The sequence below is a fragment of the Stenella coeruleoalba genome, assembly GCF_951394435.1.
Source record: "Stenella coeruleoalba genome assembly, chromosome: 16".
Taxonomy (NCBI): domain Eukaryota; kingdom Metazoa; phylum Chordata; class Mammalia; order Artiodactyla; family Delphinidae; genus Stenella; species Stenella coeruleoalba.
Genome location: NC_137162.1, coordinates 73,814,128 through 73,835,772, shown reverse-complemented (window position 1 = coordinate 73,835,772; position 21,645 = coordinate 73,814,128). Strand labels below are relative to the sequence as shown.

Here is a 21,645-nt window from a genome sequence, read left to right as displayed (position 1 = left end):
TTCCCATCTTTAATATGTTAAATTGATGAATTAGGTTAATTGCCCTTGCATTCTTGGAGTCAGTGCCAATCTGTCATGATATGTTATATTATCCTTATACATTGCTGGATTTGGTTTGCATGCATACACAAACACATATTTATTTACATATTTGTATATATTTGTGGGGGGGTGTATATTATACATGTACTTTTTTCAGGTGTTTTTCATCTGTGTTCATGAGTAAGATTGCCTGTGTATATACTTCCTTTCTCACCCTTGGGCTTTTCTATTAAGGTTTTACTAGCTTATAAAATAAGTTACAGGTGTTCCTTTGTACTCTGTTTCTAGAAAAGTTTTGTAAGACTGTAATTATTTCTTCCTTGAATATTTGACAAAACTTCCTGAAAGCCACCTGGGCCTGAACTTTTCTATATACTAAGATCGCTGATCACTGGTTCAATTTATTTAATGATTGTGGAACTGTTCAGATTTTCTGTTTCTTCTAGTCAGTTTCGATTGAGTTCTTTTAGGTAAGGTGCTGTTTTCTAGGAATTTATCCTGATAAATTTGAAATTTTAGATGAAATGTACAAAGTTGTTTGCCATTTCCTCTTGTTATCTGTGTAATATGTATGTGATCTATAGTGATAGCTTCTTTCTCATTCCTGATACTGTTTATTTGTGCTTTTCTTTTTTCTTGAATAGTCTTGCCAGGTGTTGGCAAATTTTTCTCAGTCCTTCCAAATAACTGACCCCCTGCCAGCCACATATGAGAGACCCAGTTGCTTCACATTCTCCCCAGCACAGTATTTTCAGTGTTTTTAATTCAGACTCTTTAATTTCTGTTGGGTGTGTACAGTTATCTCCTTTTGAGTTTAGTGTAGTTTATCATCAGGGAAATGATGTTGAGTATCTTTTCATATGCTTATTGGCCATTTGGATATCTTGTTTGTGAAATGCCTATTCCATTTTTTTGCCCTTTTTCTTTAATTGGCTTTTTTTTAAATTGGTGTGTAGGAGTTACTTATATATTCTGGATATGAGTCTTTTGTCAGATTTATATATTGCAAATATCTTCTCCCAGGCAGGGGACTGTTCTTCATTCTCTTAATATTATCTGTTAATAAGCAAAAGTTCTTAGTTTTAATAAAGTCCAGTTGATCGGTTTTCCTTCTTTTATGGCTAGTGGTTTTGGTGTCCAGTTTTAAAAACCTTTCCTACTCCAAAGTAAAGAAGAAACATTCGTGTTTTCTTTTAAATGCTTTATTGTATTGCCTTTCATATTTAGATCTATGATTCATATAGAAATAATTTTTATATAGTATGCAGTAGGAGTCAAGATTCATCCTTTAGCATTTCTTTTAGTGAAGGTCTGATAGCAAACTCCATTTTAGTGTATAAATATCTTTATCTCATTTAAGAAATATTTTTTGAAGTGTTGAGAATTCTAGGTTGAGAAATCTTTTAGCACTGTCAACTTTAATACTACAATCAGTTATTTTACCAGGAAAAGCGAGTTTATTCGGGAATAGCCAGAGGAATTGCAATTCTGGGTATGTGAACTACGGTGGACCGTAGGCAAATCAGAGAGCAAGGAAAGGAAACTTGCTTCTCTAAGGTAAAAGGGGGAATTGGGAGGGACTGTATTAACCCAAGGGTCCCTTGGAGGAAGCTGGGAGTTCAAAGTATGGAGGCTTCTCATTGGTGGGCTTCTGTAGTCTCTGACTGGCTGGCCTGTGCTCAGGGGAGAGAAGTTTTCTTCTTCCTGGTTAGTGGTAAAGCGGGCAACACCTTTCTGTGATGGAGATGTTTGCTCTCTCTGTAATTGGTGATGTGTAGCTAGGTATGAGAACTCCCCCTCCAGGCCTGTCCCAACTCTGACTCTAGCTCAGGTTTCTTTAATTCCACAGCACATTGATGTTATTATTCCACTGTCTTCTGCCTTCAGTTATTTCTGTTGTGAAGTAAGCTATCAGCTTAACAGTTGATAACGCCTTTGAAGGTAATCAACCTTCTTTTTCTCCAGCTGTCTTTAAAACCTCTTCTTTATCTCTGTTTTGTATCACCATGATATGTCTGTGTGCAGATTTTGTTTTTGTTTTTTGTTTTTTATCCTGCTTCAGAATCTTTGGGCTTCTTGGATTGTCTTTTGTCAATTCTGGAAGATTCTCAGCTATTTCATTTTCATTGTCTCTGCCTTGTTCTCTCTCTCTTTCCTTCTGTAACTCTGATAACATACGTTAAACCTGTTTCATATTTTCCAATCTTTGTTTCTCTGTGTTACATTCTGGTAATTTATACAGAATTTTGTCCAAATGGATTTGGAAAAGAACCAAATAGAGCATCTAGAAATGAAAATGAATTTTTAAAATCCAATAGGTGGGTTTAACAGAATATTAGACACAGCTAAGGAGAGACTTTTAAAACTAGAATATAGGTTAGAATGTTTGCTTCTGCTGAGTAACTTAAGGACACTACCAGTTCAGGGCCATGTTAAACTAAATTCTCAGCTTAAAGTTTTTTTGACCAGTGTGATTTGTGCTGCAAAACTTTGTAAAACTCACTGACTTGTGGTTATAAATTATCAGGGGCAAATTTTCCCCATCTCCATTCAGTGCCGAGGTTCAAATCAGGCAATCTTCCTTAACCCCCTCGGTGGGGTTGGAGTAGGAGTGCTTTATTTCAAGTTCACTGTTACACTGAGGGGTGGCTTTTTGGGATGTCAGCTTTATGGGCTAGGGTCTCCTATTTGACCCTTCTTCTTGAGCAAGTTCTGGACTTCCTTCTCTATCTCCCTTGTGGATTGGAAAGTGAAGCTCTGGGTTTCTCACTTGGATGTTAAAGTTTTGCATAAGTTTATTAGTCAATTTCAGTAGGCACGCACTTAGTCTTTCATGCTGCCAGAAATGAACAGGTGCTTAACTTAAACTTTCTTATATTCTTGACAACATTGTCCCCTTAACATTGTTGCTGAAGATCCATACCTGAGAGTCCTGGGTATGCTGAGATAGAAGCGTGTGGGGTTTGAGCAGCAGCCCTCCACCTTCCTCCTAGTATCATGAATGCCTTTTTGAGAATAAAGATAGAAATTATATTGGCATGATCTAAGGTTACCAGCCTATAGGTGGATAGTAAGTTTTTCATTTAGAAAGTAGTTTTGCATCCCAACTTCGCGTGAATTTCTTCTATTTTTTTTTAAGATTTTTAGTTTTGTTTTTTTTTAATTTATTTTTATTTTTGGCTGCGTTGGATCTTCATTGCTATGCACGGGCTTTCTCTCTAGTTGCGGCGAGCAGGGGCTACTCTTTGTTGTGGTGCACGGGCTTCTCATTGCGGTGGCTTCTCTTGTGGAGCACGGGCTCTGGGCGCGCGGGCTTCAGTAGCTGTGGCGTATGGGCTTAGTTGCTCTGCGGCATGTGGGATCTTCCCAGACCAGGCCTTGAACCCATGTCCCCTGCATTGACAGGGAGATTCTCAATCACTGTGCCACCAGGGGAAGCCCTCTTCTCATATATGTTTATATGTTGGTTATATTTGACACTTAAATGATTCTTTGGTAATGTTAGAATATATTTGTATTGACCAGGACTTGAGTTGTTCCTTTGAGCAGGGCACTTAATAATCCTTTGCTTCACTTTTCCCAGAAGATTCCTCTCTCTGTGGGAGAAGTGGCATTCAGTTTCATCAGGCGTGCCACTGCTGGTACACAGCTAACACCACTTCTAATGCAGTAGGCATTGCACTTTCTGCCATATAACATTACAACAACCCATGATATCAAGAGTATTGTAATTCCATTTTAATCATGGGAAAAATGGAGGCTTAAAAAGGCAGACAACTTGTCCAAGGGTACCCAGCTGGGAACAGGAAACTAGGACTCAAATCCGAAGAGTTTAGCTCTCGATTCCTTGCTCTTCCACTTACCCCGTCTTGCCTCCCTGAGGAACGTGACACGTTTTACAAATGTGTAGGTGTAATAGGTGTATAAAAATCTTAGTTTTGTCACAGAAGTCTCTGTGGCCTTAGTAGAGATTCTTAGCTTATCTTCCTGTCACATCTGATGCTTTTAACAGGTTTGCCCCTGAAACGTGTGTGTAAAGTGAAAGGTGGTAACCCTCAGTCATCCCATGGCGTTAGGAGCTGCACACTGCGCTGGTCGCTGGCCACACAGCTACACGCCAAGAGGCTTCTACACAGAAAGAGCTGAGGCCCTAGTGCGTGAGACAGATGCCGACAGCATGTGGTGTGGATGGTGGGGCAAGGCCAGAGGAGCACGAGCGCCACTCACCAGGAAGATGTAAGGAGGCTCAGAGAACGTGTGTGGGAGAACGGGGTGGCAAGTGTACTGGAGAAGGTGCACGTGCACAGCATGTGAGTCTAGTGCCCGAGCAGCAGCGTGCCCCTGGGAGAGGTGGCCAGGAGCCATGTCCTGCAGAACCCTACCCACCAGGAGAGCTTCTCCAACTTGCCTGGGCTCCCCGCTCCCATGTTTCCCATTTAGCAGGTCTGCACAGGGGCCCAGAGAACATCTCAGACAAGTTCCCAGTGTTGCTGCTGCTGCCAGGCTGGGACCCACACCTTGAGAAGCACTGCCTGGAGGAACCACCCATGGGTGAAGGACAGGGCCGTGCCTAGCCAAGCCAGCTCGCGTCCTGCTCCCAGCTCCACATCCAAGATGCAGACCAGATGATGTGCTGCTCCTTCTTCAGCTGAGGTAGGTAGAAACTTGCAAAAGTAACTTTACCAAGAAAGTAAGGAGGCCCTTACATGGAAGGACCTAAAAAGTGTTGTCACTTACCCAGAAGTCACTTAGGCATCCTCACAGGGGTCCTAGTTTGCTCCACAAACACCTGAGCACCTACTGTGTGCTGTTACTCCGCAAGGCACGTGGAGCAGCAGCAGGTGATGAGGCCCCAAAGGCCTCGCCTTCTGTCCACTAGCTATTTAAACGTATGTAAGTTTAGAAGTTCTGTTCTTCAGTCGCACTGGCCACATTTCAGGGCTCAGTCCCTCTGTGTATCTAGCAGCACTGTACTGGGTGATGCAGTACAGAATACCCCCTCAGCACAGAAAGTGTTCTGCTGGGTGCTGCTGCTCGAACAGGCTGAGTTGGCCCTGGAGGAGCAGAGCCAGGTCTGGCGAGCTGTCGTGGGCAGACCTCATCCAGCCTGGGCACTGGTGACAGGGTGGCAGTGGGAGACAGGCCAGAGAAGAGCAGTGTCTCAGTTCTTTTCCTTCAGTGCCACAAGCTCTCGTGTGCCCCTCCACAAATCCCTTTTATTTAGTGCTCCTAAGCGTGACCCATTGAAACGGAAGGAGAACCGCACAGCAGAAAGACGTCGGCAGGCACTCCCCAATGTCCCCAGCCCCCGGAGAGACCCTCAGCACCCGTGGACACTGAAGGTTCTTGTTAGTCCCTGCAGTAAAGGAACCTTGAGAGTCGTTTAAGGTAGGCTTCCTGAACTGACATGACCATGTAATTCAAGGGGCTAGTGATATCCTTCTGGATCTTTCTTTGAGGAAAGCAAAGCAGCAGAGAACATGCCTCTTATACAGCTTTGTTTTGTTTTGCAATGTTTATTTGAAAAGCCCTTTGTCAGAATGTGGAGGTGAGAGCTGCCTGCTCCATCTCTGAAAGGCCCGTGGTGGCCCTGGCAGTCTCGTCCTCCCCCCTGGCCCTGGCATCCCCAAGCCTCCTGCCAACACAGAACCGCGCACAGAGAACAGGCACACGAGGGGAGCAACATGTTCTTTTATTGATGCAAGTACGTCCAGTCACACCAACAGTTGACATCCTTTATTATTATAAAGTACAGCTTTATACGCAGAGTTCATCATCTCGAAATACCAAAACATCATAGGGTATGTGTCAAATTGGGAAAATAAAGTAGCAAATGTAGCACTGTGTCAGGTCAGTACTAGAACTGACGACCAAGTGAAGCGCACACTGATGTGAAAGCTCCTTAACACATGGACAGAAAAGGTTCTAACATTGTATTCCAAATATATATTCTCAAGTTTTAAACCTTTCTTTATCTCAAATACATAAACAAAGCAATCTGTACTGTCAATATACAATATGTACTATCTAGAACGTCTGGAAAGTGCAAAAACACTGTGACAATACAGTGTAAATATCCTTGCTCCACCCTGGGCTGAGGGCGACATGAGCAGCGGATCATGGAGCCACCTCCCCCTGAGGCCTCGCCTTCACATCTCCAGGCTCTCCTAGGAGTTTTGGGAATTAGCAACTAACTGTCCTTACCCAGGCCTGCCAGCTGGAGGCTCCGGCGGAAGCCAGCCATGTGGAGAGAAACAGGGTGAGTAGTTCCAAATCTGCTTGGATGGAATGACAGCCCCGCCATGAAGGAGATACAGTCAGCATGGATTGCCCATTTCTGGCCTTGGAGGGAGCAGGGCTGTCACTGTCCCATGGCCGGGAAGTCAGAAAATGGGGAGTACTCCTCGAGTTCGGGTGTGGAAAATACCTCCAAATGTTGGGCAGCTTTACGTGAGTGGGCTCCAGCAGATACTGGCCTGGCTAACCTTCCATGTTTCACACTCCGTTAGGGGAGCTCAATCCCCCACCCAGAGGGAAGGAGGATACTGATTTGTAAGTTGCTTCTTTTGACTTTGTACTTGAGTTTCAAGATGGCTTTATACGTCCCCATCCTTAATTATACTTTGTATTCGCTTCATTACAGCTAAGTAAGTGTGTCAAAGTTACAGCCTGGAAAACGGACAATTCCATGACTCCCTCCTTACGTTATTTTAGATTTTCTCTTTTCCTAAAATGTAGGTGAAGAACAATTTGCCAGACATCTTCCAACAGAAAATATGCTGCCAGGTGTCCCCCTGCCCTCCCCCCAACCCCCATAAATCCCTGATAAAGGAAAATGAAAATGTAAACTTTGGAAAGCCCGTATTCAAGGTTCACTTCTGGAAGTACGCAAATGAGACCTCCGGGCCACCCGAGCCCTTCTTGCCAGAACCTTGTGGGCCTGCGCTTTGAGGGCAGAGCTTCCCCGGTGCCTCCAGCGGCACTGGCTGCAGGCGAGAACGGGCCTGCCAGAACCCTCTAAGGCACTCACCCCGACATCAGAGACACTGGCTGGAAAGGAGGCAGGGCTCACGTTGGTTTTGGTTGGGTTTTTTTAAGTATTTTTTTGTAAGATGTTTGTTAATAATCAAAAGTAGAAAATAAAAATCTACATTTCATTAGAATAAGATGTTATCATGGATGCCATCTCCCATGATACTCTTTCCCCACCCCTCCCCAAAGCAGGGCCCTGCCCTGTCATAAACAAAAAGCTTTAAGTGCCAAAGGTTGATGCATGAAATAATTACTTCTTTTTTTTCATAAAAGTTATGTACAAAATGGACCCCAACCAGTGAGGCCTCATCTCAGCCCATTATCACTCAAGATTAAAACTCAGTACATAGGTGTGCTTAATCCCAGCGTCTGCAGGCTGCATCCGTGCCTTCAGGCTCTGTTAAGGAGAGTGGTCCTAAAGGTGAGCAGGGAACGAGGAAGTGGTCAGGCGGGCAGGCCCTTCCCCTGCGCAAGCAGAGGGCAGGCTTGTGCTACTAGGGGAAGGCCCGGCTGCCTAGAACCGCCCATTGAGGGAGGGGTCAGGGACGTTCAAACCCCAAGTCCTCAGCCTGTACCGGGGATGCCTTCCTCTCCCCGGTCTGTGGAGAGGTGCCCTCGGCCGCCTTTCAAAAGGGCAGACCCATCATGCCTACCCCCACCCCATCCTTTCCCTTCCTTGTAGACTCTGGTATGGGGCTGGTCTTGGGGGCTCACCGGACTGCTGCTGGAGTTCTCCTACCTGAGGGTCTTCCAGCTGTCCTTTTCCATGTGGTTCTCGGGACCTTCACTTTCGAAGGAGGCGATGAAGAGAGCTGAGAGACGAGAAGCCCCGCAGAAGCCATGTCCACACCCGGTCAGTCTGCCTCCCACCCCGGTTATCCCTTCTCAAACTCTCCCTCCCAGGGTGGAGCGAGGCCCGGGAACGAACTCCTAAACCAAGGGGGCAGCAACTTCGGGCCTCGGCTGGTCCACAGGCCTCTGCTGCATGGGGTTCCTGGCAACCTGCCTGGGGACTCAGACGTTTCCTGGTTCTGCAGCACTGGCCCAACCACGTACTGGCTCTCTCAAGTGGCCTCGGGAGCCTGATCTTTTCTTGTCCTTATCCATGGCCTACCCTCATGCACTCACCCCTGTGAGCTGAGCTTCCTCAGCGTAGCATGGGAATAACAACCCTGGAAGAGCACCCTGCCCGAGTCAGGGTGACCTCTACAGTGTGCAGAGGTGGACCTCACCTTCCTCGCTGTAGATGGGAGCCGTCAGCAGGTAACTCTGAATCTTCTTGTCCTTCTCGAAGGGACACTCTACCTGTGTCCATGTCATGAACTCATGGATCTGTCTGGAGATGTCCCAAAATTTCTGAAGGGGCAGAAGACCAACTGGATGTTCATTTGTCACCTTAAGCTTGAAAACCCTGGTTAGGGCAGGGGACGTAGGCTCTGGCTTTGGTCAGCTGATCATTTCCCTGGTCCCAGAGAGACTGGACGGTGGCCCTACAAAGCTGACTCCGTAGCCGTGGAAGTACTCTGTACAACAGGGCCAGCCGGTGTCTCCAAGGCCATTCAGTCCTGCCCTCCGCCTGAGCCACCGGGCTGCAGCCAGGTCTGTGCTTCTGCTGTGCATGACCCCCAAGAAGCCCCTCATCTGTCACTCCAGGCTGAGGCAGGCGTCCCAGCCACACCCAGCACAGCCCCACCAACCAGAACACCCCAGGATCTCACTCTGGGGCCCTCGGGCTCCTAGCACTGTAACCAGATCATCCACCCAGAACTGGGGCCACCCTCATACCTTGAGGTCACGGCACCCATGACCCACCCTGGAGCCTTCAGTCCTAAAAGGCCCTTCTGCCACAGGGCCTCGGCCTGGCAGCTCTCATGGCACAGACGGATTCTGCCTGTCCTAAAGCAAGGCCAGGAAGTCTGCCCTACCCTGTGCTGGGACAGCCTGGCCCCCTCCCCTCAGACCACAAGGGGGCTGAGCTGACCTTGAAGTTAATGTGTCCATTGGGCAGGTGGTTGGTGTGGATTTTGTGCAGGAAGTAGATGTCCTTAACGAAGAGGTTGAACACAGGGATGACAATCTTCTCCCGGCTGCTATTGGCCATCTGGGATCTCTGTGTGGCCCCCTGCAGGGCTGTGCGGTAGTTGCAGAAGTTGCTGGATGGGTCCATGTGGTGCTGTGGGCAGACGGGAGGATATGGTGGGCACTGCTCCCCCTGCACCCCTCAGAGCTGCTCAGGAGGCCCCTTTACAGGAAACAGCTCAGGGTGGCCCTGTACCGTCACCAGAAGAGGCCGCCTCTCCAGGAGTGAGCACAGGGGAAGGAAGCCCAGAGGCACGTGTCTGAGCACTGGGCTGGGACTTTCTGGCTTTGGGTCCAGGCATCACGGGGCAAGCTGTAGAGAAATCTTGAAGCTCACACACACCTCCTCCCTGCCCTGCTAAGTCTGGGTCTCCCCTCCTTCCTTTCAAAACCTTCCTTTGCCCTTGTGCTTTCACAGACACCTCCCAAACCTGACCAGCTCCACAAGACACACACTTGCAAAAACTGGATTCTCTGATCAAATACATCTGGTCAAGGCTGTAGACTCGCCTCTCAGCCCCTGGGCCCCCCAGACGGTCCGAGACCATGGAAGTCAAACGAGAAAAAGGCCAGTCTCTGCTTGGTCGGCACTGCCCAACCTGGGGCTGTCGGCCTGCTTTTGCCGACAAACTCCTTGATCTTTCCCCCAAGCTTTGCTTTAGGCGATGCCAGTTCTGACTCAAGGCCCAAGGGCCGAGGAGAGCATGGGCTACCTGCCTTCTGGGGGCGCCGCGGCCAGGTCAGCGGACACACCCAACATCAGACGGCACTCGGGGCAGCAGGCCCTCAGCAAGGGGCCAGAGCGTGATGGGACGCCCAGCCCTCCTCAGGCTGACTCGGGACAAGACAGGGTGCCTACCTCTAAGACGTCGAACTTGGCCGTCTTGACTTTGGACCAGGTTTTCTTCAGCCTTGCCACAGGACTGAGGTTCATGCCAGCTGCGGGGGGGGCGACAGCTAGGGTCAGGGCGGGAGGAGATGGGCCACACCGTGCTGGAGGGGGAGCCCCTGGGGCCCGCACATGGGCCACACCGTGCTGGAGGGGGAGCCCCTGGGGCCCGCACACTCACAGATGATGGCCATCATGGAGTTGAAGTTCCCGATGTTGAAGCACTCTCGGGCCACATCGATGAAGAACTCCAGCATGCGAGTCCGATGCTTCTTCTTCACCACCTGGAGGGCAGCCAGACTGCTCAGCGCGGTCCCCACCAGGGGTCATCCCCTACCACACCAGCCCCCAAAGGGCAGTGCCCTGGGCCTAGGGAGGGGCCTCCCCAGGAGGGAGCTGCCCTGGGCCCTCAGAGCTGTCATGCCGGGGGTGGAGGGATTCTCGCAGGCTGCAGAGGCAGGAAATGCAGCCGTGGCATTTTCGATGCTGGGCAGAGAGGCAGGAGGGTAGTCTGAGAGGACCAAGGGAGACCCAGATGAGCTGACAGGCCATGCTGGGCACAGGCTGCCTCCCCGGATGGGTCTCTGTTGTAATTTAAGGCATTACTGTTGGGGGTTGGCGCTCCCAAGGCCCTGGCAATAAAAACTTCCTATCTCCACTTGCAAAGTTCCGTCCCCTGCGGGGTACAGGGGTCAGAGCCCCAGGCGGCACGGTGGGGTCAGGAGGAGATGAGGCCGGCCCTGCTGCTGTGTGCGCCGCACGGCACTTACCCGGCACACCTCGGTGGCCACCAGCATGCTGAGGCAGTTGAACCAGTTGTCGTAGGCCTCCAGGCTGTAGGTCTTAATCAGGTCTCCTCGGCACTGTGGGGACACAGCAGGTCACAGGGAGCCCGAGGACCCTGCCCGTAGCTGCCGCCCCAGCCCCACCCTCAGAGCCCTCAGAAGGAGCTGTGGCCAGAGGAGGAGGGGGGTGGCTGCTGGACTGGCCCCCTGGGCCCGCCCGGGTCTCCCAGGATGCCCCCACCTGGCCCTCCAGGGCTCCCTGGCAGCATGCAGCACCCTGCGTGGCTGTCCACTGAGCTGTGGGGCAGGCGCTGCAAGGCCAGACCTACGTGCATCGTCAGGTTGTGAGGCCCGACACTCCGGAGGCGCTCAGGCGTCTGGGCAAGGCCCCCGCACCCTCCCCCGGCCACCCTGGAGCACGCCGCAGCCACTCACCCTATGCTTGTCCCGAGAGTCCATGTGGCTGACGATCTGCATCAGGTCCTCAGGGTGGATGCTGCTGACCCTCTCCTGGATGAAACGGGGAGACAGCCCAGGAGGAGTGACAAGCCTGCCACCCTCAGGCAGGCCCCACACGCAGCATGGAGGGCGTGTCAGAGCAGCAGTCACGACCTCCCTGCAGGCGTGCCCCTCAGCCATGGCCCCTCCTCGATCAGAGCACCCAGACAGTGGGCAGGCCCCCCAGATGTACCCCAGGGTCTGGAAGGCCCTCCCCTGGGAGGCGAGAGCCTCAGCAGCGGCTGCTATGTGCAGGGCCCCTGCCCAGCCCGGGCACAAGCAGGATGAGGGGACGGGGCGGGGAGGGCCGTCCCCCTTGAAACCCTTCACCTCTTCCCAAGCTGCTCTTCCATCCTGAGGCCACTGCAGTCCCCATCGCCCCAGCCCCTCCCGTTAACATGGGGCTGCCGTGATCCTGGGGACCCAGGTACCAAGAAACCCTCTGCTCAGGTGGACACACAGCCGCCAGAGGCAGCGCTTGGGGCTGCCAAGCGGGCTTCCCGACACCCCGGTCCGGCCGGCAGGGGAAGGCCCTGTGGTGTCATGTTGGGAAGGTGCCAGCGTGAGCATCAGTGAACACGCCCCAGCCCATTCTGGGAAGGGCGCACTGCAGCACTAACCAGCTCGATGTGAGTCAGCTGCTGGGCCAACACCAGGGGGTCACAGCACACGCCCAGGATGTCCTTCTGCGCGGCTGGTGGCTTGGCCTTGAGGATGGGCCCTTTGTCCATGGCCGGTGAGCGGAGCTTCTCACGCAGCTCCTGAAGCTGGCTCCGGGCAGCCAGGGACAGCAGCAGGCTCTGCGTCATTTGGGCGATGGCCTTCTTCACCGTGCCATTCTCCTGGGAGGGGCGGGGGTGGAGAAGGTGCTGGCCTGGGCTGGCAGCAAGACCTGCACCGCGCCGGAGGAACCCATCTCATCTCCAGGGACGCGTCTAACTTTGAGCCCACGTCCCCTACCCAGACCTGCCATGAGAACTTGGGCTTCTGACGGCAGAGTAGGGCACAGTGTGGGCTCTGCCGAGGGCTGCAGGGGAGGGTGACTCCACAGCCGTCCTGAGGAGAAGGGAGCTGAAAGCCAGGGCTAGGCTTCTGGGTATGAAAAGCATGGCTTTCTGGGTGGCGGCCAGCTGAGCTACTTCTCGTGGCCTTTCCACCGTAGGGGGGGCCCACGGTAGGGACGAGGGACTCCGGAAGGGCTTCCTCCAGGACTAGGAGCCTTCCTTCCCTGGGTGGGAGCAGCCCTGGCTCTGCCCCACTCTCCCTGGGCTTTGAGCCCTCAGGAAGGCAGAAAGTGCTGAGCACACGGAGCCCAGGCTCCCGCAATGGGGGCCGGCGGCAGGACCAACCTCTCTGGAGGGCCCGTCTCAACGCTGCAGACCAAGCGGGAGCTGGGAGCCAGGAAAGACGGACAAGGCCTCTCGCTAGGCCCCCACTCCACCCACCCAAAGAGCGGGAGAAGGTGGGGCCTGGGATCACCCCACTCAGGCCACAGGGTCTCCCGCGTGCGCAGGATGCCAAGGGCAAGTCTGGCCGGTTGCTGGCCAGCTGAGCGGCCCTCATGGGGCTGAGGGGCAAATGGAGCCACCCAGCAGTCCTCTTGGGAGAGTGACAGCAAAGGGGACCACATACAGAGCTGTCCCTGAAGACCCACCCCTCCCTCAGACAAGGAACTCTGCCAGGCTCCGAGGAGGACCTCACCTCGTCACACTGTGTGACCCGGTGGGTGATGGCTTTCAGTTCGGCCATGGCCTTCTCGTCCTGGAAGTCGTAGGGGAAGGCCTCTGTCCACTCCTTCAGTAGCTGCACGATCTTGGCTGAGAAGGACTTCAGCCTGGCCTGGGGAGGGTGGGGGGGTCGGGGGATAAAGCAAGGCCTGACCCTCCAGAGTGGGCGACAAGATGACAAGCGGTACAAGCACCCCCAGTTCTGCAACACCTCTGACCCATTCCCCCACAGGACCTGTGTCCTCTGCCCCGACGCTGGGGTGAGAGCTGCTGGGTAAAGACATCCTTCACCCTGTCCACCTGCGGTTTTGTCATTCCTGCGTTGCTTCACATTCCCCTTAAGCCAGCTCTCTTTTTCACTTAAATTCATTTTCAAAGAACCTGTCCTATCGCTACCGTGACACAGAAAATTAGTTTCATTTGCTGTAATTAGAAGTTACCCATAAAAAAGGACACGATGAAAACCAAGCAAAATCATTAACGTTAAGCAAGAGACCCCAGCCACCTTCTCTCGGTAAAAAGCAGGTTGGCAAGTGCTGGGAAGGGCCGCAGACACACCAGGCATCCTCTCCCCAGTTCCCACTGGCCCAGGTCCACACGCACATACAGTCCAAGGAGGGGGTGCGGGATGCCTGGCCATGCTCTCCCGGCCAGTCCTCCAGGCCCAGCCCCGCGCTGGCTCACGTACGCTAAACCATTCCTATGCCCGCTTTGGCTCCTGCCTGGCCCTGACCAGATCCCCGTGCCTGCCTGGCCACCCTGGACCGTTCCGGCTCTGACTACCCTCAGGGCCCAGCTCCTTCATGACCCAACTCCCCACACCTACACCTACCTGCCCCCCTCCACCCACCTCTGCTCCGCTGCCTCCACCCAGCTGACACTCCCCCCAGGTGCCCGCTGCACCCCGCACTCAGCAGGAACTACAGCCCTGCATTCCCTTCTCAGAGGCCCTGCCCTGCCTGTCATCACAGACGAAGGCGGGAGGGCTCACCCCAGGCTCCTCTCAGGCTTCTACTGTCCCCCTGCTGACCCTCAGCCTAGAATTTCATCTCCCACTCACCCTGTTCTGGCTTCTCCCCACCCACGCCTTCAGGAGCCTTTCCTGATCTCCGGGCTGCAATGGGTGCCTGTCTCTGTCCCTGCCCAGCACACCCAGGGACGCGCCCCTCTGGAGAGGAGACTGAAGAGGGCACAGATGTCACAGACCTTTGCTGCAAACCTCCAGAGGCAGGAGGTCCAGCCTGGTAGAGGGGAAGGTCATCCGGAACAGGCCCTGCCAGCACCTTGACAGTACGCCCACCAGCCCTGCTTCCGCACCAGACCCCGGGCCTGCCCCAGGGCCTCAGGGATGAGCTGTGGTTTCTTACCCATCTTGACTGCCCAAAGCCCGACTCAATCAGAAGACATGACAGTGAAAAACAGCCCTATTTGAGTCTCTGAAAACTCTAGCCTGAGGCTGCTGCCCGCCACCCCCTTTGGAGGGAGCAGTGACCCAGGCTGCTTCTCCACCAGCTGGAGCCGGACCCTCCCTTCCGGAGTGTCTGGCACTGAGCAGGAGAGCCGGCAGGACTGTCTGCTATGGCCCTTCCCCGGGAGGGGGTGTGAGCACCCGCTGGCTCACAGCATGCAGGGTGCTGCATGGTGCCGGGGAGCCCTGGAGGGCCGGGTGGGGGCATCCTGGGAGACCCGGGCGGGCCCAGGGGGCCAGTCCAGCAGCCGCCACCCTCCTCCTCTAGCCACAGTTCCATCCAGCGCCCTGGGAGGTGGGCGCCCCTGCAGACCCCCGGGAGGCCTGCTCCAGGGATGTCAGGAGGCCAGACAAGCAGACCTGCCCCCAGCAGGGAGAGGCCCGGGCCGGGCTCAGCCAGGCCCCGTCCTGAGCAGCATTCTCTCCCAAGCGTGAGCCAGCGGGGAAGCCAGGGGCACGGAGACGGGCAGCAGCCCGGGGGTTCACCTTTACCTTATCAGATCCGGCCTCCAGCTGCTGCCTCTGCTCCAGGCAGATCTGCCCCACGCGGGCCAGCAGGTCATGAGGGGGGATGAAGACCCGGGAGCTCAAGAGAAACGTGAAGATGTATGTCCTCTGAAGGAAAGAGACAGAGGGTGAAGAGTGAGTCGGGCCCGGCATGGCCCCCAGGTATAGCCGCGGCCTGCTCCTCCGCCTGGTCCCCGCCTCCCGGGCCCAGCGTCACCTTCTGCGTGGTTACCTCACCTCGAATGCCCTTCCTCCTCTCTCACTGCTCCCAAATCCTGCCCACCGTGCAAAGCACAGATCAAACCCCACTTTGCAGCAGCTCTCAGAGGTATCCCTGACAAGCGGTCCCAGTGGTTTTACTCAGCTGGGATGCTCCCCTACCCCACGCCGGGAGCTAAACCCGGACCTGGATGTTGGCGGTGTCTCCGGGCCTGTGTGGGCCTGTGGCCTGGCCCACGGTGCTCCCCGGGCCAGGCGCCCAGCCTGCTCTGTGACAGATCCTCACTGCTCAGTGGGGCAGGGCCTGGCTGGGGGGCGGTGGGGGCCTCCTTGGCCCCAGGACCCCACATTGGGAGCTGCTGCAAGCCGCTGTGTGGTCACTAGCCAGCTGTGGGCCCCGTCCCCACCTGCCACACCAGGGCCCCGCAGTCCCAAGGCCGCACGTCCTCGTCACCTGGTCGCGGTGCAGGCTGAGGGGTGCACCTGGTCTGGGCTGAAAGGTGGCAGGGAGCAGAGCCCAGGGCTCTTGGAAGCTTTTGGCTGACGTGGGATTTACCAGGCCCCTGCCTGCAGACAGGGCAGACCTGGGGGCGGGGAGGCTGCCTGGGGTCTCCCGGAGACTCGACTCAGACAGTGATCTACTGCCACATGGCTGCTGCAGGCGGGGGGGCCCAGGACTCTCGGCCTCCACTCCAGGCCCAAAGGAGCAGGTCTTCTGTGCTCCAGCCTAACGCAGCCTCCCAGATCGGGACTCGGCCCTCAGGCCCTCCCTGCCCCGATGCAGCCCTCAGAGGCCGCTGGGGAGGCTCTCCCTGGAGCAGCAGGGTGTCCCTGGGCTGTGCAGCACGGGTGCTCCAGGGGCCCGGCCCGTCAGTGGTGGGACCTTCAGGGGCCCCTCCTGAGCAGAAGGCTCAGAGCGTGAAGGAAGGCTGCACCTGTTACACCTTGGAGCTCTCAGCCAGGGGCAGAGGAGAGCCCAAGGCAGGAGGAGCAGGGAGACAGACGGAGCGCCGTGTCCCCAGCCGCCCACGTCTGCAGGGCACGGGCCATGAGGGAAAGGCGGGGAGCCCAGGTGCTCGGCAGCCGGGCTGATGCCTAGCTGGACCCCCGTTCGACCTCCACTGCCCCTTGGCTCTCTCCTGGGAAGCCGGCTGGGACCCCAGGGCACAGTACTCTGGGGACAACACTGGGTGAGCTGGCTGAGGCTCCCCAGGGACAGGCCTGAAGAAGGGGAGGCCCCTCCCCCCGCCACACAAGGCCACTGTCGCACAGACCAGCACTGGGGTTGGAGGTCCCAGCCCCTGGGGGACCGCGGTCCTGCTCCAGACATCTTCAGGGCCTGGGGTCCCCTCTCCCCGGCTCTGCCGCCTGGACCTCAGCTGCCACATCGGCACCACCAGCCCCAGCCAGGCCCTGAGAGGATTTCCGGGGTGGATGGAAGGACAGACAGAGGAGTGGACAGAGCCCCAGGAGGGAGGGAGGAGGCCTGATATGTCTGGTGGGGGTGGGGGGGGCGGCCAGGAGTCCCGGAAACCCAGCTGGAGGGTAAAGGGGGGCAATTCCTCCCCACCCTCCCTCGCAGCCCCATCTGTCGCCCGGAGGCCATGCGCAGGGCCCTGCCCTCAGGAGGGAGGGGGCACCCATAGGGGAGCAGGTAACAGCCCCACTGCCACTATGAGACGTCATCTACTGGAGGCGGAAGGGAAGCCACAAGTGACAAGGGAACTCTTTCTCGCTCTTCCGAGAACGCGCCAATGTCACCTTGAGATGAAGAGGGAGGATACGGGTTGGCAAAGGCCCGTCCTGCACGCACACGCGTGTGCCCAGGAGGGCACGGAGGGGCCGACCCTCTTCATTCTGAGCCACTGCGGTTCATGCACAAAACAAACTTTCCAGCTCAGAGACAGGACACTGACGGGTGGACCCTCACCAGGACCCTGAAGCACTGGCCTTGCCCCTTAGACCCCTCCTGCTCCTCCAGGGTCGCCTCCTACCTGCCTGGGGACAGCAGGGAAGTCGCTGCCGGCTCCCCTCTCCTAGGCTGGGGGCCAGGGTGGCAGGGAGCAGGAAAGCACAGGAGGTAGGGCCGGGGCTCCCTGCTGCCCTGCGCCTCCCGTGCCTCTCCGTCCAGCTCTGACTGATGGGGGACCTCCCTCTCCATCCCAGCAGCAGCCTCCCCGGGAGCCCAGGTCGATCCCACCAGTCACGGGGCACTCACATCGGGGTAATAGTCCACTGTGGGGACCAAGTGCTCCATCAGGGCCTCCAGGGACCCGGAGATGAGACGTCCGTCTTGGAAGACGAGGTCCCCGGAGCTGCCGACCCCACCTCCTCGCTCCCCCATGCCGGGCTGCACCTGTCCACTACAGCTGGGCCCGAGGATGCTGGAGAAGACCACGGACGTCTGGGGCATAGTTTCCTGGGAGAAAAGAATGAGGCCGTGAGGCATCAAAGGCACCTCCGCCAGGCCCTCCTCCCAGGTTGCCTGCAGCCTGCGTGCAGGTGCAGAGCCTGAGCCCCGGCAGGGCCGGGAGTGGGGTCATTAGATGTCAGCACAGGCGGGCGGGCAGGCTCCTCAGTGGCCCCGAAGCCGCTGATCAATGTGTCTGATAAATGTTTCTTCAGCACCTGCTCTGTGCATACCAGGCCTCATTCCAGGCATCTGGACACAGAAGGCCCTGCCTCCTGGGGTTCCATCCCAGTGGGAGAAGAGAAACTATGGAGAAAAACAGCACCAGGAGGAGAACACTGAGTGTGCGGGGGGTGATCAAGGCGGCCTCGGGGAGGGGCCCTGAGACAGACTGATGGTGTTAGCTGTGCAGCTTCCTGGGATAAAAGAGGGAGGTTCGAGGCAAAAAGGACAGCAGGTGCCAAGGTCCTGAGGCCAGTGTAGGGGAAGGTGATCAGCAGGGGAGTGGTCTGGCCAGACAATACACACCTGGGGGCCCAGGGTGCAGCATGTGAGACAGGAGGCGTCGGGACTCCGGACAAAGGAGTGACCTGACTCAGGGTGAAGGTCACCGTGGCCGCCGTGTGGAGACCCAGCAAGGGAAAGATCTAAAAACCAATCAGTGGGTTTTGCCATGACAAAACCCTGGGAGACATTGCTCAGGTCAAGTGATGGCAGAGGAGGAGGGGAGGAGGGTCAACTCTGGACGCTGTGGAGAACAGTCTTCTGCCTGAGAGACTGACCAGCACGGGGAAGGGCTCGGAGGGTGGGGTTTGGGGACAGACCTGGAACTTGCTTTTGGACACGTGGATTTGAAATGCCTGTTAGACACAGATGCTGGGCAGCAGTCTGGGGGCTCAGTGTGATGGAGGCTGAGGGTCCCCACCTCGCACTGCAGCCGGGCTTTGCTGCAGGCTCTCATGAGGCCGGGAGAGTCTGCAGCCCTCTGGGCCTCAGTTTCCTCACTGCCCGGGGCAGCTGGCAGCGTCTGAAGGGGGCTCTGAGGCATCAGCGTGACGCACACCTGCCGGCCCGAGGCCTCAGAAGCTAGTGCCGTGGGTGCACTCCCCCTCCTGCTGGCCAGGGGTGGCCTGCCCCGCCTGCTGGGCTAGTCCTACCCTTGGAGGGCAGGGAGGCTGAAGTCCGGGGGGAGGAGCTGGCCCTTCCTGCCTTGGCGGGGACCGTGGCCAGGTGTCACCCTCTCTGGTCACTGGCAGGCAGGCACCGCTGCCCCACCCCTAGCTCCCCAGGCCGCCGCGCTGGCCTCCCTCTCCGAGCCGGGGCTGCTCCCCACGCCTCAGGGGGCAGAAAGAGCCCCCAGCGCTGAGCTTGCCGTTGATGACGCCTCCAACCAGCCCTGGCCTGCTCTCTTGCCCGGACCAGGGTTGGCCTCTGAGCCCTTCTGGCCACAAGTCTCCCCACTGGGCGGAGCAAACAGCAGCCATGAGGGGCCCCTCCAAGGGCTTTACAAGGAGAGCCAACTCCCACCCCAGCACATCAGCTGAGCCTCACACCAGGGCAAAAGGGGCCCGGCCCAAACGACGCTGGCTTCTCTGCCAAACGCCTGGAGGTCGCCTTTGGATTCTCAGAAAATCCTTTGCAAGGAGGGCAAGCGCTCAAGGGAAGTCCCCGGGGACAGACCTGGATTGCAACGTCTGTGGCCCCCAGGCTCCGTGCTGCCCTCGTGTCAGGTTGGGTTCAGACTCACAGAACACTCCCCTCAGCCCACGTTAGAACGCACAGTCTCAGGCCCCACTGTGTCAGAACCCTGGGGTGGGTCCTCTTTGCCGCTCAAGTTAAAGAACCACTGACTTGAGCAAACCTTTACTTTTCACATAGTGAAACAGTCTCAGCAAGAAGGAACTCAACCGAGGAAATCAGGATTTCCAAGTCCAGCCCGGGTGTCACTACCCCTAGGAAGCCCCCCTGGGTTAATCGCTAGACTGCTGACCCACGAGGCCACAAGTGGCTGACCACCTGCCTTCACGTCTTCCTGTCTGGCTGGAACCCGCCCCATGGCCGTGCTCAGTAGCCTTTTGTGGGAGGAAATAAGGAAGGTGGGCTCCCTGGGTGCCTCAGCACTGGCAGCTGCTCTACTGTGCCGTCACTGGGACCCGAGGGGACACGACCCCCAGCACTTCAGCTGAGGGCCATGCGCTGCAGGGCGACTTTCCTGAGATTACACAGTTCCAGGTTCAAAAGTTGACCCGAGAGTGTAACCTTGGCCAGTTGGATATCCTGACCCCAAGCTTCTCGGTCATCAGAAGTGGCATTTTCAGAGCCTCTGGCCTTTCCCACCGTGGAGAGAGCAGGCTGGTCTGGTCAGAAGGTGCTACGGGGGGGGCACACTGACACCCCACTAACTCACAGAGCCCCTACCAGATCCTCCACAGGGCAAGGCCGCCTGCAGGGACACCTGCCCCAGGGCTAGCCAGTGGGGAGCCAGCCTGGGGACTCAGCCCCCCAACTCTGCAGCCCCCCGTGGGGGGACAGGTGAGCCTAGCAGGAAGCCAGGGGGCCGAGCTCTACACTGGGCACCGGCCCACAGCTCCCTAGGGAGCCTCAGACGGCACTCATTGTCCCCCTCGACAGGGGAGGGGCGTGCGCTCAGGGTACAGTCACCTTCCCCGGGGGTGGGGCCCCAGCCCATGTGTCCTGCACAGCCACTGGGCGGCATGTCCCTCATCACGCTGCTCCTCCCCCAGGGCTCCCCACCCGTGGGGGGTCTCGGTCCTCCAGAGACTGCGTCCGCCTACACCATGCCCGTGCACCGCCCAGGAGGCCACGGGAAGGAAGGGGCAGCCACGTGAGGCCCAGCCCTTCAGCCTGGGGCAGTGACCCCTCTAACAGCAGCTGGGCCAAGGACCCCACCTCTGGACTCCCCAGCTGCACAAGATCCCGCACCAGTCACTTTTAAATGACATAAACAGGCGTGTACATGACATGTAAATAAAGGCACAGAAAACATCTGGCCACCGGTGGCCACACTCATTACAGACTTTACTGCAAGGGAGCAGGAGAGGGAGGAGACTGTCGCTTTCCGCTCTACACATCGGTCATCTATTTGGTAACTTTTCTAAATGGCGCATCTATTTTGTCATCTTCTAAATAACTTTGTTTTTTAGTGCAAAGAAGCTGAGTTTTGAAATCAGCTCTTTTTATAAAGGCATAATAAAGAGGCTGCAGCCCCAGGGCTGGGTCTGCAGACAGAAGCATGGCCACCATCTAGCGGGTCATAATGTGAGGATGGGCTTTGAGGTGGAGGCCCAAAACCCCCTCGGAGAATGGGCAGAGCCCCCAGGGGTTGTGCAGGACCACCCAGCCTCTTCCCTACCCTGGGACTCTGCCTGGGGCCAGGTCTCTCTGACCACGTCTCTCCCTGCTCCTCTGTACACTGAGCCCTGTGGATCCTGGGGACCCCCCCCCCACAGAGGCCCTTCCTTTCCCACCCAGTCCCTAGCAGAGCCCACCCCCGCCAGGCCATGAGCACCTTGGGGAGGGTCTCCAGGCTCAGTGCCAAGTGGGAGGAGACAGGTTCCCCAAGTGGGTCTTCCTGGACAGGAGTTTAGAGCCCCCTTGGGTTCAAATCCCAGCCCTGCAATGAGCCAGCTCCTTGTTCCTAGACAAGTCTAACCAACCTCGATTTCCTCAGCTGTCAAATGGGGATGATGGCAGGACTGCCCGTTAAGACCTCTGCTTGGCATCTCTGCTGGCCACCCCACCCCACTCTGTGGTCCCTTCTGCTCTTGCACGTGGGGTCCTCCTCTCCTGTCCCAGCAAGTGCAGGGACTGAGGCTTCTGGCCACACACCTATGTGTCCATCACCCCCAACTGGACCCTTTCTCAAGGAAGGGCCACTCAGAGCAGAGCACACAGGAAATTTGGGCTCCTGTCTTGGGAGGGAACACATAGCAAGAGCAAGCATAGTCAGAAATACAGTAGCTATTAGG

General features: G+C 56.1%; 1 protein-coding gene across 6 annotated transcripts in view; it reads right to left on the bottom strand.

Moving 5' to 3' along the window:
• Positions 1 to 5,293: 5,293 nt before the first annotated feature.
• RASGEF1A (RasGEF domain family member 1A) overlaps positions 5,294 to 21,645 on the bottom strand; it is a 225,335-nt gene continuing 208,983 nt past the window's right edge. For all 6 annotated transcript variants that reach the window (XM_079900990.1, XM_079900992.1, XM_079900994.1 and 3 more), the window contains 12 exons: positions 17,465 to 17,665; positions 15,013 to 15,135; positions 13,027 to 13,164; positions 11,946 to 12,167; positions 11,263 to 11,337; positions 10,813 to 10,905; positions 10,224 to 10,326; positions 10,013 to 10,092; positions 9,056 to 9,247; positions 8,307 to 8,430; positions 7,814 to 7,886; positions 5,294 to 7,489 (listed from right to left, as the gene is read on the bottom strand). In XM_079900990.1, coding sequence (XP_079757116.1) covers positions 7,465 to 7,489; positions 7,814 to 7,886; positions 8,307 to 8,430; positions 9,056 to 9,247; positions 10,013 to 10,092; positions 10,224 to 10,326; positions 10,813 to 10,905; positions 11,263 to 11,337; positions 11,946 to 12,167; positions 13,027 to 13,164; positions 15,013 to 15,135; positions 17,465 to 17,659 — 1,443 coding nt within the window. In that variant the 5' untranslated portion in view covers positions 17,660 to 17,665 and the 3' untranslated portion in view covers positions 5,294 to 7,464. The remainder of the gene's footprint in view (positions 7,490 to 7,813; positions 7,887 to 8,306; positions 8,431 to 9,055; positions 9,248 to 10,012; positions 10,093 to 10,223; positions 10,327 to 10,812; positions 10,906 to 11,262; positions 11,338 to 11,945; positions 12,168 to 13,026; positions 13,165 to 15,012; positions 15,136 to 17,464; positions 17,666 to 21,645) is intronic.